Source organism: Aquarana catesbeiana, linkage group LG02, assembly GCF_042186555.1.
Source record: "Aquarana catesbeiana isolate 2022-GZ linkage group LG02, ASM4218655v1, whole genome shotgun sequence".
In the NCBI taxonomy this organism is placed as follows: domain Eukaryota; kingdom Metazoa; phylum Chordata; class Amphibia; order Anura; family Ranidae; genus Aquarana; species Aquarana catesbeiana.
Genome location: NC_133325.1, coordinates 604,726,225 through 604,742,082, shown reverse-complemented (window position 1 = coordinate 604,742,082; position 15,858 = coordinate 604,726,225). Strand labels below are relative to the sequence as shown.

At 42.6% G+C, this 15,858-nt stretch overlaps 1 protein-coding gene across 1 annotated transcript in view; it reads right to left on the bottom strand.

Moving 5' to 3' along the window:
- The window catches only part of RPGR (retinitis pigmentosa GTPase regulator), a 196,397-nt gene that overhangs the window by 107,575 nt on the left and 72,964 nt on the right, over positions 1 to 15,858 (bottom strand). The window contains exon 7 of the mRNA XM_073616341.1: positions 6,746 to 6,904. Coding sequence (XP_073472442.1) covers positions 6,746 to 6,904 — 159 coding nt within the window. The remainder of the gene's footprint in view (positions 1 to 6,745; positions 6,905 to 15,858) is intronic.

Here is a 15,858-nt window from a genome sequence, read left to right as displayed (position 1 = left end):
TGGCAGCAGCCACGTTGGCTGATAATATATATGTGGACTCGGCTTTCTGCCATGTAGTGGTGTATTTCAAATCTCTCACATTAAATTTACCAGGTCAGATTAAAAACAGATTGTGGTTATCTGCAATAACATAACACATCTACAAAAGTCCCTGTAACAAGAGAACATGTGATTTATGCTGTATCCTTTTTTATTCATGGCATCAAAGAGGTTAGAACTTTATTGTTCTGTAGCATTTGAGGTTTGTGATTTGTTAAAATATATGTATATTTATAGTTTTTTAATATGTTACACTACACTGAAGTTCATAATAACTGATAAATGAAGCAGCATTTCTCTCCATTTCAAAGCTTTTCCCCCAAGTTCCAATCTATCCTTTGCTACAGAAGTGGAAATAAAAAAATCAAACTTGAAAGAGTGAAAGCTCCCCCATGTGGACATCTGGTGACATACACCCCTGCTGTATAACTTTACAGTAAGGCTAATAATTCCACTTAAGAGTCCAGCTCTGTTCTACGATTTTTTTTGTCTGTAAACTTCCCACTGCCATCATTGGCAATTCTTTTAGTAAGATAGCGATTAAAGGATAATTTCACTTCTAAAAAAAAAAGTGCATTTACTATTTTTTTTGTAGAAGCCAGGAAAGCATTGAACCCACAATCAGCAGATCGTGGGTGCCATGCAGGTCTCTTGCAGACTGTCAGTGTAAACGGTCTGCCTGCTACATGGTACGTGCAGGCGGTTTCACACTAACAGGAAGAATCAATGGACTACCAGTCCAGAGTGCTCAACAGCGCCATGGTAGTTCATGGAGAACGACAAGCTGACAGCTGCAAAGGCTGTCGGTACTTGTAGTTTTCACATTTACGGAACTCTGAATGAATGAATGACGCAGGCGGAGCCCTGCATGGACGTGTTTTTTTTTACAAATTGTGACAGTGAGCGGGGAGGGAAGATCCCCTGCTTGCTGTCACAATGGGGGGGTACGGGGTCGGTGCTACATTAACATGTTACACCCTAAATATGGGCGTAACATGTTATGAAAGGTGAACTTTTCCTTTAAAGAGGGATGTGTAGTGTTTTCAATGGTTTTTTTTAGCTGTACATGTAAAGGAGATCAGTTTGAGGTCAATCATCTTATCAGTTTGTATTAAAGTGAATGTAAAGTCGCTCTCTTTTTTTTTTATATATATAAAAATAACAAACATGTTATACTTGCCTGTTCTGTGCGGTGGTTTTGCATAAAGCAGCCCAGACCCTCCTCGGCTCTCCTGGCCCCTCCATCCTGTTGAGTGCCCCCACAGCAAGCAGCTTGCTGTGGGGGCACCTGAGCCAAGCTGCAGCTCCATGTGTCCATTCAGACACAGAGCCCTGGTTTGGCCCCACTCCCTCATTGGTTAACTGACTTTGATTGACAGCAGCGGGAGCCAATGGCACCCACTGCTGTGTCTCAATCAATCCAATTAGGAGGGAGAGTCCCGGGCAGCCGAGACACTCGTGGACATCACTGGATAGAGAGAGGGCTCAGGTAAGTTTTAGGGGGTGCTGGGGCGGCTGCTGCACACAGAAGGCTTTTTATCTTAATGCATAGAATGCATTAAGATAAAAAACCTTCTGCCTTTACAACCACTTAAGGGCACATTTACACTTGCTTTGGCTTCAACACACATTAACGGCTAGTTTACACTTGCTTGAAAACAAGGCTTCGGACAGGCTTTGTTAAAGCTCTCTGAACGCTAGTCAAAGCCCCTGTCACTAAATAAAATGGTTAGCTTACAGTCCAGTTTACACCTGCTTTTGCTTTGGTTTTGCTTCAAAAATGAACTAAGTAGTGTGCACATCAGCCGCTAGAAGGAGATGACCATCACTACTGTACATTACACATACATAGGTTGCACCAAAATTGTTTACAAACTGACAGCTGAAAGAAGATGAGCTTTTAAGAGACAAATTGTAATATGAACCTGTCTGTGGTTTATGTACTTTAAGCTGTTATTGGGTACATTATATTAATACAGTATTTTCTCTATAAAGTTGATTCATTTTTTCTATCTTTTGTAAACAATTTAAGAAAGCTTCATTGTAATTTTCTTTCAAGATTAGATCAATATTATTTTAATCTGTTGTTGTGGGGCTCTTAAACTGCATGGGGCCAATACACCGTTGCCTATTTGGTAATCCAGCACTGATGGTAAACAATCATTCTCTATCTTCAGCTTGTTAAGCATTGAACATGAAAACTAGAAGCTGACTGGTTGCCATGCATTGCTGACATCTTAACATTTTACTAACTACTGAAGTCTGAAATTTGACTGGATCATTTAATTTACACTCCTTCAAGAGGCTAAGTCATAAATCTCTTTATTTAATACAACAATAAAAATTCTAAAAAAGAGTGTGTGTAAAACAGTGAAAGTCACGTTAACAATGTCTTAAAGCAGAACCCTGTGAATATGAAAACTACCCTCGCAGTGGGGTACTGCAAGGGTTAAATGTTTGTTTCTGCGTAAGCTCCCTGAAAAAAAGCACTTTTACTTGCCTTATCCCTTGCGCCATTGGCAGCCATCGCTGACCTGTTCTCTCTGACACTCCATGTTGTAGGCAGGCCCATGTCTCCCTCACGTCAACACAGAACACATTCTTATTTTCTTTATCATCCATTGAGGGACACAGGAATGTAGAAATGAATAGATATTTGAAACTTCCAAAAAGCAGTTCAACTGAGGGGTGGATAACAGTCACTAATTGATCTAAGAACCAGGAGGCATCTACAACAACCAGAAGGACCAATGCCTAATCAGAAAAAAGTGAAATTCCCTACAAGACAGGGAAAGTGCTAATGGTCCAGGGGAGGGTCAAAGAGGATCGACCTGATGCTCAGACCAGAACCAGAATCTCTGCCAAAAGATGTGACTACCCTGAAGGACACAGATTCCACACCAGCAGAATCTATGAGTCAAAGCAACCACTAACAGGTGGAGGATATAACTACCCATACAGAGAAAACACTGGAGGGTTTCCCAGCCTTCAAATAGATCCCTAAGGGATAAACTAGACAAAAGGTCCAAAAAGGAGACCAGCCAGTCAATGGATGACAAAAGGTCCAACGTTCACCTTTTGAAAAAAATAAACACATGTTTTTTGCAGGAAACACACATGCATTTATTTTTTCAGAGGCCTGCAGAGCATTGCATACGCGATCAGTAGATAGCAGATGGAATGTCCAGCTTCTGCAGACAGTGCCTCCAGCTTTTCTGACCGTACCACTGTATGGGCAGACAGTTACAAAGCTTTAGGAAGTTTCAATAAACGAAGGGTGCTCATCAGACCTGGTGTATGTTACACTCTACACCTATATATGGGTTTAACATGTAACATGCTCTAAAAGGTGAACTTATCCTTTAAAGCAGACCTTCCCCTGGACAATTGCAAAGAAAGTAAAGCATGTAAAAGGTTGTGAAAAGACATAACAAAACATATTTTCTATATCTTGTAGGGTTGTTCCTTTATGGGAATTTTCTCACTCATCTTCTCTCCAGCACTTTCCTCCCAGTGGCTTTCCCAGGATTTATTTGTGAGGCCCTGGCTACATCACCAGTGCCTCTAGAGACCAGGAAGTGCAATGTAGTTAAATGTAAGTAACAGCCAAACGCCTTTATTTTAACCACTAAAAGATGGACTGATATGAGCATGCAGAGCTGCAGGCAACACCGATATATTCTGTTGGGAGAATCTGTTCTAAACTTCTGACCCAGAGCATCACAGAGGATAGGCTCCAAGGAGTAGGAACAATCCAAGCGAACACCAAGCCCCCCAGTGATGGTTTCTTACTGCCATACAGGAGATGAAGCTAACAGAAAGGCAGGGAAAAAAACAAAAGGCAAAACAGTGCCTCTAAAGAGAACTGTGCTGTTGAGAGCAATATCCTCAACATCATGTATTGTAGCAACCAGGTCACTCGTCCTTTCACAGGGAGAATTCCCAAACCTTCCCGAAGGTGAAGGTCTTATGGTACCAAGTTAATGCCCAATGGAGTCCAGGTCAAGGGACTTACTCACAGCAGGACCGCCCACAAAAAAGACACCATCTTCTCTGAGGAAAATAACTCAGTCCTGGACATGAGAACAGCCCTGAGACCGAAGATTGCTAGATGGGATGTCAGGACCATTACATTCATAGGAGCTGCCTGTACATCTTGCATTCAGTCCAGACTCCCAGATACCAAAAGGGAGAATAAGAAAGGCTAAAGTTCAACAAGAGAAGACCCCCTTCCCCCTCCCCACTGCAGCATCTCTGTGCACTCCTCTAAACATCGGTAAACACCTTGACCTTGAGCATTTTGTGGCAGCCCAGGACTCCTGAACATCTTGTGTCACCTTGTGGCCCCAGAGCACCCTCAGCATTGTGTCAGCTTATAACCACTGTGACTGCTGTGATTTCAGAACATTTCTTCATGCCATGACCCTAGTGACTCCAGAGAATGTCAACCCTGTGGCCCCTGTCCTTGACAGGTAATGTCAGCTGCAGGCATAACACAGGCATAGGGCAAAGGATTAGTCAGCAGATTTGCCTACATTTTATGGGCAGAGTTTCCACAATTTAGTTCCTCTTTAACAGACCAGAAAGGAGCAAATGGTTTACAAACACTTTAAAATTTGGGGAAATAGGCTTAATTTACAGTGCCTTGAAAAGTATTCATACCATTTGAAATTTTCCACATTTTGTCATGTTACAACCAAAAAATGTAAATGTATTTTATTGGGATTTTATGTGATAGACCAACACAAAGTAGCACATAATTGTGAAGTGGAAGGAAAATTATAAATGGTTTTAAAAAAAATGTTCAAATAAAAATCTGAAAAGTGTGGTGTGCATTTGTATTCAGCCCCCCCCCTGAGTCAATACTTTGTAGAACCACCTTTTCCTGCACATACAGCTGCAAGTCTTTTTGGGGATGTCTCTATCAGCTTTGCACATCTAGAGAGTGAAATTTTTGCCCATTCTTCTTTGCAAAATAGCTCAAGCTCTGTCAGATTGGATGGAAAGCGTCTGTGAACAGCATTTTTCAAGTCTTGCCACAGATTCTAAATTGGATTTAGGTCTAAACTTTGACTGGGCCATTCTAACACATGGATATGCTTTGATCTAAACCATTCCATTGTAGCTCTGGCTGTATGTTAAGGGTCATGCTGGAAGGTGAACTAAAGCCCCAATCTCAGGTCTTTTGCAGACCTATGCCCCGTACACACGGTCGGATTTTCCGACGGAAAATGTGAGATAGGACCTTGTTGTCGGAAATTCCGACCGTGTGTGGGCTTCATCACACATTTTCCATTGGATTTTCCGACACACAAAGTTTGACAGCAGGATATAAAATTTTCCGACAACAAAATCCGTTGTCGGAAATTCCGATCATGTGTAAACAAATCCGACGGACAAAGTGCCACGCATGCTCAGAATAAATAAAGAGATGAAAGCTATTGGCCACTGCCCCGTTTATAGTCCCAACGTACGTGTTTTACGTCACCGCGTTTAGAACGATCGGATTTTCCGACAACTTTGTGTGACCGTGTGTATGCAAGACAAGTTTGAGCCAACATCCGTCGGAAAAAATCCTAGGGTTTTGTTGTCGGAATGTCCGAACAAAGTCCGACCGTGTGTACGGGGCATTACAGGTTTTCTTTTAAGATTGCCCTGTATTTGACTCCATCCATCTTCCAATCAACTCTGACCAACTTTCCTGTCCCTGCTGAATAAAAACATCCCACAACATGATGCTGCCACCACCATGTTTCACGGTGGGGATGGTGTGTTCAGGGTGATGTGCAGTGTTAGTTTTTCACCACACATAGCATTTTGCTTTTAGGCCAAAAAGTTCAATCTGCCCAAAGCACCTTCTCCCACATGTTTACTGTGTCCCCCGCATGGCTTCTCGTAAACTGCAAACAGAACTTCTTATGGCTTTCAACAATGGCTTTCTTCTAGCCACTCTTCCATAAAGGCCAGATTTGTGGAGTGCACGACTAATAGTTGTCCTGTAGACAGATTCTCCCACCTGAGCTGTGGATCTCTGCAGCTCCTCCAGAGTTACCATGGGCCTCTTGGCTGCTTCTCTGATTAACGCTCTCCGTGCCCGGCCTGTCAGTTTTGCTGGACGGCCATGTCTTGGTAGGTTTGCAGTTCTGCCATACTCTTTCCATTTTCGGATGATGGATTGAACAGTGCCCTGTGAGATGTTCAAAGCTTGGGATATTTTTTAGAATCCAACCCTGCTTTAAACTTCCACAATTTTATTCCTGATCTGTCTGGTGTGTTCCTTGGCCTTCATGGTGCTGTTTGGTCACCAAGGTTCTCTAACAAACCCCTGAGGGCTTCACAGAACAGCTGTATTTATGCTGAGATTAAATTACACACAGGGGAACTCTATTTACTAATTGGGTGACTTCTGAAGGCAATTGGGTCCACTAATTTTTAGTTAGGGGTATCAGAGTAAAAGGGGCTGAATACAACATGTACGCCACACTTTTCAGATATTTATTTGTAAAAAAAAATAATTAAAAACCATTTATCATTTTCCTTCCACTTTGTTTTGGTCTATCACATAAAATCCCAATAATATACATTTACTTGTTTGGTTGTAACATGACAAAATGTGGAAAATTTCAAAAAGGTATGAATACTTTTTCAAGGCACTGTATATACCAATTTTAGATGAATCAATCCAATAATGAATTCAGTTACAAACCTGTGACTGCAATGGTGTGTCCTCCACCACAGGAAACCATCTTCACCTTCCCAAATATTCCAGGGACATGTTGAGGTTGTCTATGTTTGTTCAGCTTCTCAGCAGGCAGACCAAGCTTCCCATTTTCAGGTTCCCCAAAAGTGTACAATTCTCCATTTTCTATCGAAAGCCCAAAAAAAAAAGACAATATGTAATAATCACTTACATCTATTTTAACTGTACTTAAATGCTTAAAAGGAACTTTATAGTGGTTTTGAATATATTGTATTTCTTTACTTATTATGGTAGAGTAAAAAAATTTTATGTTCGAAAAGGTTTTGTTTAAAGAGTGCAATTACTTAAGCCAAAACATACATACAGTATGTCACAAAAGTGAGTACACTCCTCACATTTTGGTAAATATTTTATTATAGCTTTTCATGTGACAACACTGAAGAAATTACACTTTGCTACAATGTAAAGTAGTGAGTGTACAGCTTGTATAACATTGTAAATTTGCTTTCCCTTCAAAATAACTCAACACACAGCCATTAATGTCTAAACCGCTGGCAACAAAAATGAATACACCCCTAAGTGAAAATGTCCAAATTGGGCCCAATTAGCCAGTTTCCCTCCCCGATGTCATGTGACTCGTTACTGTTAAAAGGTCTCAGGTGTGAATGGGGAGCAGGTGTGCTAAATTTGGTGTTATCATTCTCACTCTCTCATACTTGTCACTGGATGTTCAACATGGCACCTCATGGCAAAGAACTCTCTGAGGATCTGAAAAAAAAAAAGAATTGTTGTTCTACATAAAGATGGCCTAGGCTATAAGAAGATTGCCAAGACCCTGAAACTGAGCTGCAGCATGGTGGCTAAGACCAGAAGTTTAACAGGACAGGTTCCACTCAGAACAGGCCTCGCCATGGTCCACCAAAGAAGTTGAGTGCACATGCTCAGCGTCATATCCAGAGGTTGTCATTGGGAAATAGATATATGAGTGCTACCAGCATTGTCGCAGAGGTTGAAGGGGCGGGGGGGGGGGTCAGCCTGTCAGCGGTCAGACCATACACCGCACACTGCGCCAAATTGGTCTGCTTGGCTGCCGTCCCAGAAGGAAGCCTCTTCTAAAGATGATGCACAAGAAAGCCTGCAAAAAGTTTGCTAAAGACAAGCAGACTAAGGACATGGATTACTGGAACCATGTCCTGTGGTCTGATGAGACAAAGATAAACTTATTTGGTTCAGATGGTATCAAGGTGGGAGTGTCGTGGTTTGGGGCTGCATGAGTGCTGCCGACACTGGGAAGCTACAATTCACTTAGGGAACCATGAATGCCAACGTACTGTGACATACTGAAGCAGAGCATGATCCCCTCCCTTCGGAGACTGGGCTGCAGTGCAGTATTGCAACATGATAACGACCCCAAACACACCTCCAAGACGACCACTGCCCTGCTAAAGAAGCTGAGGGTAAAGGCGATGGACTGGCCAAGCAGGTCTCCAGACCTAAACCCTAGTGGGGCATCCTCAAACAGAAGGTAGAGGAGTGCAAGGTCTTCAACATCCACCAGCTCCGTGATATTGTCATGGAGGAGTGGAAGAGCACTCCAGTGGCAACCTGTGAAGCTCTGGTGAACTCCATGCCCAAGGGGGTTAATGTAGTGCTGGAAAATAATGGTGGCCACACAAAATATTGACACTTTGGGCCCAATTTGGACATTTTCGCTTAGGGCTGTACTCACGTTTGTTGCCAGCGGTTTAGACATTAATGGCTGTGTGCCGAGTTATTTTGAGGGGACAGAAAATTTACACTGTTATACAAGCTGTACACTCACTACTTTACATTGCAGCAAAGTGTAATTTCCTTAGTGTTGTCACATGAAAAGATATAATAAAATATTTACAAAAAAGTAAGGGGTGTACTCACTTTTGTGAGATACTGTACATATATAATTATTGACCTCTCATCCCTCCCTCCCCTCAATGCCTAATGTATGCAGTAGAATGATTGACATTACCCTCCCCCTTTACCACCCTTTCATCCCCCTCTATGCTTGCTGTTTTCAGGGGAATAATTGACCACCCCCTTTCATCCCCCTGCCTACCTATTCTGGTTAGAGTCCTGGTGCCCAACCTACAGCCCCAGGGCCGCATGTGGCCCTTTGATATATGATGTACAGCCCTCGGCCCTCAGCAGTCTGTAGTGGAAACATTGACTAGGGTAATAGCATTGATCTCTACTAGCCTCATGTATCATGTTTCCAGTTTAGTACTGTCTTCTGCAGCCTATTCCCAGCCAAAAAGGCATCCTGTCCACACTCTCTGACCCTCATTTCCTCTATTAGGTCTGCAGTTTGACGGTCCTCTCAAGCATTACATATATTGAACTTTATGTGCGGCCCTATGGTTAGAGGAATGCCTGTCCTCTCTGCATGCTCAGTTGAGAGGCATGAGTACCCTTCACCATTTCCCTCTCTGCCTGCTCTGTTAAGAGGAATGACCCCCCACACACACACACACACACACACACACACACACACACACACACACACACACACACCTATCTTCCACTCTGGCTGCACACAGGAAGTGAAAGAACTTATCCCCAATGAAGAAACAGATAAGCAAACCCTTCTCCAGTCTTATCAAATGTATGTAGGTTTGAGGACATTCTTTGTCAGTAGAGGGTTCCATTTTCAAATGTGCATTTAAGCAAATAAGGCATTACATTTGATGTCCTGGAGTGTGATTTGCTATGCATCCTTACTGGAAGAGGATACCTTTGGATGAACATACTAAATCAGATGTAAAACATACCATATGTGTATTTTACACATCACAGCCTTCATCCCTACAGGAACTGTCTGCGGGCATGTACATCTATCCAATCTAATCTTATCCTATCCATCTATCAATCATAAGAACCTGTTTATATTAAAATGTTCAACTACCAAAAACAAAGAAAATATTCCTGCTTTTTTAAAGCTTCCTTATATGTGACAAGGGACAAAACCTTTTTTACATTTTGGATAGGTTTTCATTACTGTCTGTGTCCCCATTAGGGAGATTTGTCATGTTTACCATTATCACAGAAAACGAAAGTGAAAGAAAATTCCACATTTTAGGCTGTTGCCAGAACACAAATTAACGGAAAAATCTTCTCATGGAGATATTAGTTCTGGTTACCCCAGTGACAACCTTCAATTCCTTACTTTTGGAAGATTTCCTCTCACTTCCTGTTTTGGCTTTGGGACAGGGAGTGAAGGGAAATTTCCTAAATGGGACACAGATCAGGAAAACAATAAAAAAACAAAAAACAAACCCTCTCTCCAAAATAGAGCTGCACGATTCTGGCTAAAATGAGAATCACAATTTTTATGCTTAGAATAAAGATCACAGTTCTCTCATGATTCTCGCGGCGTAACATCATCTTTTACCTTATACAAAAAAATTGGGCTAACTTTACTGTTTAGTCTTTTTTTTATTAATTGAAGTGTATTTTTTCAAATACAGAGTGCCATTTTATTCCCTAGGGTCTCTGCTAAAAATATATATATAATGTTTGGGGTTCCAAGTAATTTTCTAGCAAAAAAATACTAATTTTAACTTCATAAGAAACAAGTGTCAGAAAAAGGTTTAGTCTTTAAGTGGTTAAAGTTCCCTTATCTACAGAGATAGGTTAATTCCTTTGATCTGAGAATGAAAAGTTACAATGTTTATAGTTATTTACCAGCATGGACAATGATGTGAAAAACTTGACAGGCTGCTGTTTTTTTTTTTCTTTAGACAGCTGAGTGAGCAGAAAACTCTCTGCACCTGTTACATGAATGAATCAGAAATTCTGCATAGAGATTGTGAGGGGGGTTGGATCGAGACCACAATTTTTTAACGATTAATCATGCAACTCTAATCCAAAATGAAAAAAAATTAAAGAATTTTTTTTGCCTTTAGTTATGTTTTAATTTACACTAATGATGGGCTCAGATGTGTTCAGATCGTACCTGCTAGGAAGCCGTCACTGCACACCGCCAATCATAGGCAGTGTGTGTATGTGCAGCTGCGGCCTGGGAAATGCCTAACTGCCTATGACTGGTGGTGTGCAGTGACGGCTTCCTGGCGGGTACAATCAGAACGCGCATGAGCCCATCCCTAATTCACACATAACAGCAGTGCATGGATGAAGTAGCCAATAAATAAAATAATGGTCATTCACAACTGTCCTATACAGAAGTCCCCTTTAAAAAGTGGTTCCAAAGGCTTAAGGTTTTTTTTTTCACCTTCATGCATAGGTTGCTCTGTGCAAAATCACTGCACAGAGCAGGTAAGTATGACATGTTTGTTGTTATTTTTTTTTAAATGGCTTTAATATCACTTTATCCGCTTCTGCTCCGGAAGATTTGGCTGCTCAACGACCAGGCCATTTTTTGTGATTTGGCACTGCGTCGTTTTAACTGACAATTGCGCGGTCGTGCGACGCTGTACCCAAACAAAATTGATGTCCTTTTTTTCCCACAAACAGAGCTTTCTTTTGGTGGAATTTGATCATCTCTGCGGCTTTTATTTTTTGCACTATAAACCAAATAAGAGTGACAATTTTGAAAGAAAAAAAACAATATTTTGTACTTTTTGCTATAATAAATATCACACATTTTTTTATCAAAAAACCAAATTTTTTCCTCAGTTTAGTCCAATATGTATTCTTCTACATATTTTTGGTACAAAAAAAAAAATTTGCAATAAGCGTAAATTGATTGGTTTGAGCAAAAGTTATAGCGTCTACAAAATAGGGGATAGATTTATGGCATTTTTATTATTTAATTTTTTTTTTATACTAGTAATGACGGCGATCTGCGGTTTTTATCGGGACTGCATCATTATGGCGGACACATCGGACACTTTCGACACATTTTTTCAAACCACTGACAATTATACAGCGATCAGCGCTATAAAAATGCACTGGACTACTGTATAAATGTCACTGGCAGGGAAGGGGTTAACACTAGGGGACAATCAAGGGGTTAACTGTGTTCCTTAGTGTGTGCTTCTAACTGTGGGGGGGATGGGACTGTCTAGAAGAGAGAGCGAGAGATTGGTGTTCATACTTAGTAGGAACACACGATCTGTCTTCCCTCCCCTGAAAGAACCGGGATCTGTGTGTGTAAACACTCACTCTGTCACGAGCGATCGCAGGAGCCCGGCGGTCAACTCCGGGCACGCGCTGCGGGCGAAAAGGTGAAGCAACGTAAGGCAACGTCGTTTCACCCAGCTGTGCCAGTCTGCCGCAGTGAAAATGCGACGGCTGGTCGGCAAGCAGTTAATAAGACCACAACAGTGTTCTTTGATATGCACCTGTAGCATTTTATTTTAAAAACTAAAAGAAAATTACAAGAGATGTCACCTTCCAACTATTTTTTTTCTTTTGGTAATGCAAACAATCCATTTTATTCCTTGGTGCAACTGCAAATTTCATTTTCTTAAGTTCTGGTTAAGACACCCACAAGGCTTCAACCTACAACATCTCTATTAAAAAGTGCTTGGAACTTACTAATATATACATACTCTACTTACTGAGAACAAATTTGCTTTTATGCCCCCTTCCCCAGCAGCACATACTCACCTCTTCTTTCTCTCCCTATTGCTTTATGCTGTTGCCAAGAACAAGGAAAGGTATCCAATTGTAAACTCCAAGTTGCCCTAGTCAGGGCACACACATGGCTAAGGAAACGTTCCCCGCCCCGATATTATGGTGCTAGGCTGTTTACTAACCATTATCTCTGTAACGTGGATGAGGATGAATCACATGGTCTTCCATACCTGAAAGTACCAGGTATTTACTTTATTCCCAGTAGCTGATTGGTGGAGAAGTGTAAGAAAAGTTATTTGCTGCTAGGGAGGGGGATGGGGGGGTCATTAAAGCAATATTAAACCCAAAAGCAAACATTCATTCTATTGCAGCTTACCAATTTTTAGATGTGATGGCTGCATTGGTTTCCTTTTTAGGCTGTCATCCTTCTATTTTCATCTGATAATCCAGCCAGCAGTTCTGTTGATTTTTTCAAGCTCTCCAGCAGAATGTACCAGTTTACATGGATGAGACAAACCATTTAACACTGGCCGGGGTGATTAAAATCATCAGCTTTCACCAATGTAAATCCTTTTTCCCAAAAGGGAAAAATAGGATTTTTTAAAACAGCTTACCTGTAAAATCCTTTTCTTTCGAAGGACATCACGGGACACAGAGCCACAGTAATTACTGATGGGTTATATAGGTATCACTGGTGATTGGACACTGGCACACCCTATCAGGAAGTTCAACCCCCTATATAATCCCTCCCCCTTGCAGGGATACCTCAGTTTTGTAGCCAAGCAATATAGTGTATTAGAAGAGGGGCGGGACCTCTGTGTCCCGTGATGTCCTTCGAAAGAAAAGGATTTTACAGGTAAGCTGTTTTAAAAAATCCTATTTTCTTTCTCGAACATCACGGGACACAGAGCCACAGTAATTACTGATGGGATGTCCCAGAGCAATGCTACCTGAGGGGGGGGAACCACGACCAAGTAGGGTGCAATCAGACCTGAGGACCCTGTACCGCTGCCTGCAGCACACTACGCCCAAAGGCGATATCCTCATGCCTTCTCACATCCACCTGATAGAATCTGGTGAATGTATGAACTGAAGACCAGGTTGCGGCCTTGCAGATTTGAGCCATAGAGGCCCGGTGATGCACTGCCCAAGAAGCACCAATAGCCCTTGTGGAATGTGCCCTGATCTGAAACGGAGGGATCTTCTGTTTCAAACCATAAGCTTGAATGATCAACTGTCGAATCCATTTAGAAATGGTAGCTTTTGACGCTGCCTGTCCTCTATTGGGACCCTCTGGCAGCACAAACAAAACATCCGTCTTGCGGATCTGAGCAGTTGCCCCTAGATAGGCCTTAACTGCTCTTACTACATCCAACGAATGTAGAGATCTCTCTTCCGGAGAACAGGGATCTAGAAAAAAGGAAGGTAGGACAATGTCTTGGTTTAAATGAAAATCAGAAACCACCTTCGGTAAAAAACTAGGATGAGGGCGTAGTACCACTCTATCCTTGTGTATAATCAAATAAGGCTCCTTACAGGAAAGAGCTGCTAATTCTGATACTCTTCTAGCAGAAGAGATGGCCACCAGAAAAATTAACTTCCTTGTCAACAAGACCAAAGGAATCTGACTTATTGGTTCAAAAGGCTGTTTCTGTAACACAGCCAGGACCAAGTTCAAGTCCCAGGGGTTTAGGGGCGCTTTAACCAGAGGATTAAGACGCATCACCCCCTGCATAAAGTTTCGGACCAAAGAATGCGAAGCAAGTGGCCGCTGAAATAATACTGATAAAGCAGAGACCTGGCCCTTGATGGTACTCAAGGCCAGCTTCATCTCTAATCTTAATTGTAGAAAATCAAGAATTCTACCTATGACATATTTCCTGGGATGCCAACCTCTGGATTCACACCAGGTTATATAAGCTTTCCAGACTCTATGATAAATCATCCTGGAAGCTGGCTTCCTTGCATTAATCAAGGTAGATATGACAGGACCTGAGAGCCCACGACTCTTCAGAACGTGGGTCTCAATAGCCAAACCGTCAAATTTAGCGTTTGTAAGGCAGGATGGAACACTGGACCTTGAGATAACAGGTCTGGGCGTTCCGGTAGTGTCCACGGGGAACCTACTGTCATCCTTACTATTTCTGCATACCAAGTCCTTCTGGGCCAAGCGGGGGCCACCAGAAGTACCGACTTCCTTTCCTGCCTGATCCTGCGAAGGAGTCATGGTAATAGCAGAATAGGCGGGAATGCGTAAATCAGTGAGAACCGATGCCACGGAATCACCAACGCATCCGTCCCGCATGCAAGAGGATCTTTTGTCCTTGCCACAAATCTGTCTATCTTTTTGTTGAATCGGGATGCAAAGAGATCTACATCTGGAACCCCCCATCTTTGGCATATGGCCCAAAAGACGTCGGGATGCAGAGACCATTCCCCTGGAAGTAACTGCTGGCGACTTAGATAGTCCGCCTGCCAATTCTCTATTCCCGGGATGAAAACTGCCGATATGCATGGCACATGCATCTCTGCCCAGGCTAAGATCTGGTTCACCTCCTTTTGAGCAGCTCGGCTCCGGGTGCCTCCCTGATGATTGACATAAGCCACTGCTGTGGCATTGTCGGACTGGATCCTGACCGGACAACCCTGTAGCCTGATAGTCCAGGCTTTTAGAGCTAGATGTATCGCCCGGATCTCCAGAATGTTGATGGGTAAGGTCCTCTCTGTCTTGGACCATACCCCTTGGACTGCAGCCTGTTTCAGAACTGCTCCCCAACCTGACAGACTGGCATCTGTTGTTACCACCGTCCAGGTAACCGGTAGAAAGGATTTCCCCTTCTGCAGGTTTTCGGGTATGAGCCACCAATTGAGGCTCTGACGCACCGCATGCAACAGGTGCATCGGAAAGTCTAATGCCTGAACTTTCTTGTTCCAGGTCGACAGAATACTGTGTTGCAGCATTCTTGAGTGAAACTGAGCATAGGGAACTGCTTCGAATGAAGACACCATCTTCCCTAGTAGCCTCATACAAAGGCGGACTGAGGGACCCTTCTTGGTCCTTACTGCCAGAATCAGCTCTCTTAAAGCAGCGATCTTTGCCTGGGGTAGAAATATTTTCTCCTGGCTTGTATCTATAATCAGACCTAAATACTCCAGTCTTCTTACTGGTTTTAGGAAAGACTTTTCTAAGTTGAGGATCCAACCCAGGTGTTCTAGATACCTGACTGTGGTCCTCAAGTTTCCATTCAAAGAGGCTACCGACCGGTCTATCAAGAGCAGGTCGTCTAGGTATGCTATGACAGCTATACCCTGAGCCCTTAATCTGGCCAGAGGAGGAGCCAAGATCCTTGTGAACACTCGAGGTGCAGTGGCTATCCCGAAAGGCAGAGCCACAAACTGGAAATGGCGCCCTCCTACCTTGAAGCGCAGAAACTTCTGATGAGCAGGAAAAATGGGCACATGCAGATATGCATCTCTGATGTCTATTGATGCCAGAAATTCTCCTCCCTGCAGGGTGTGAACTACTGTTCGAATTGATTCCATGCGGA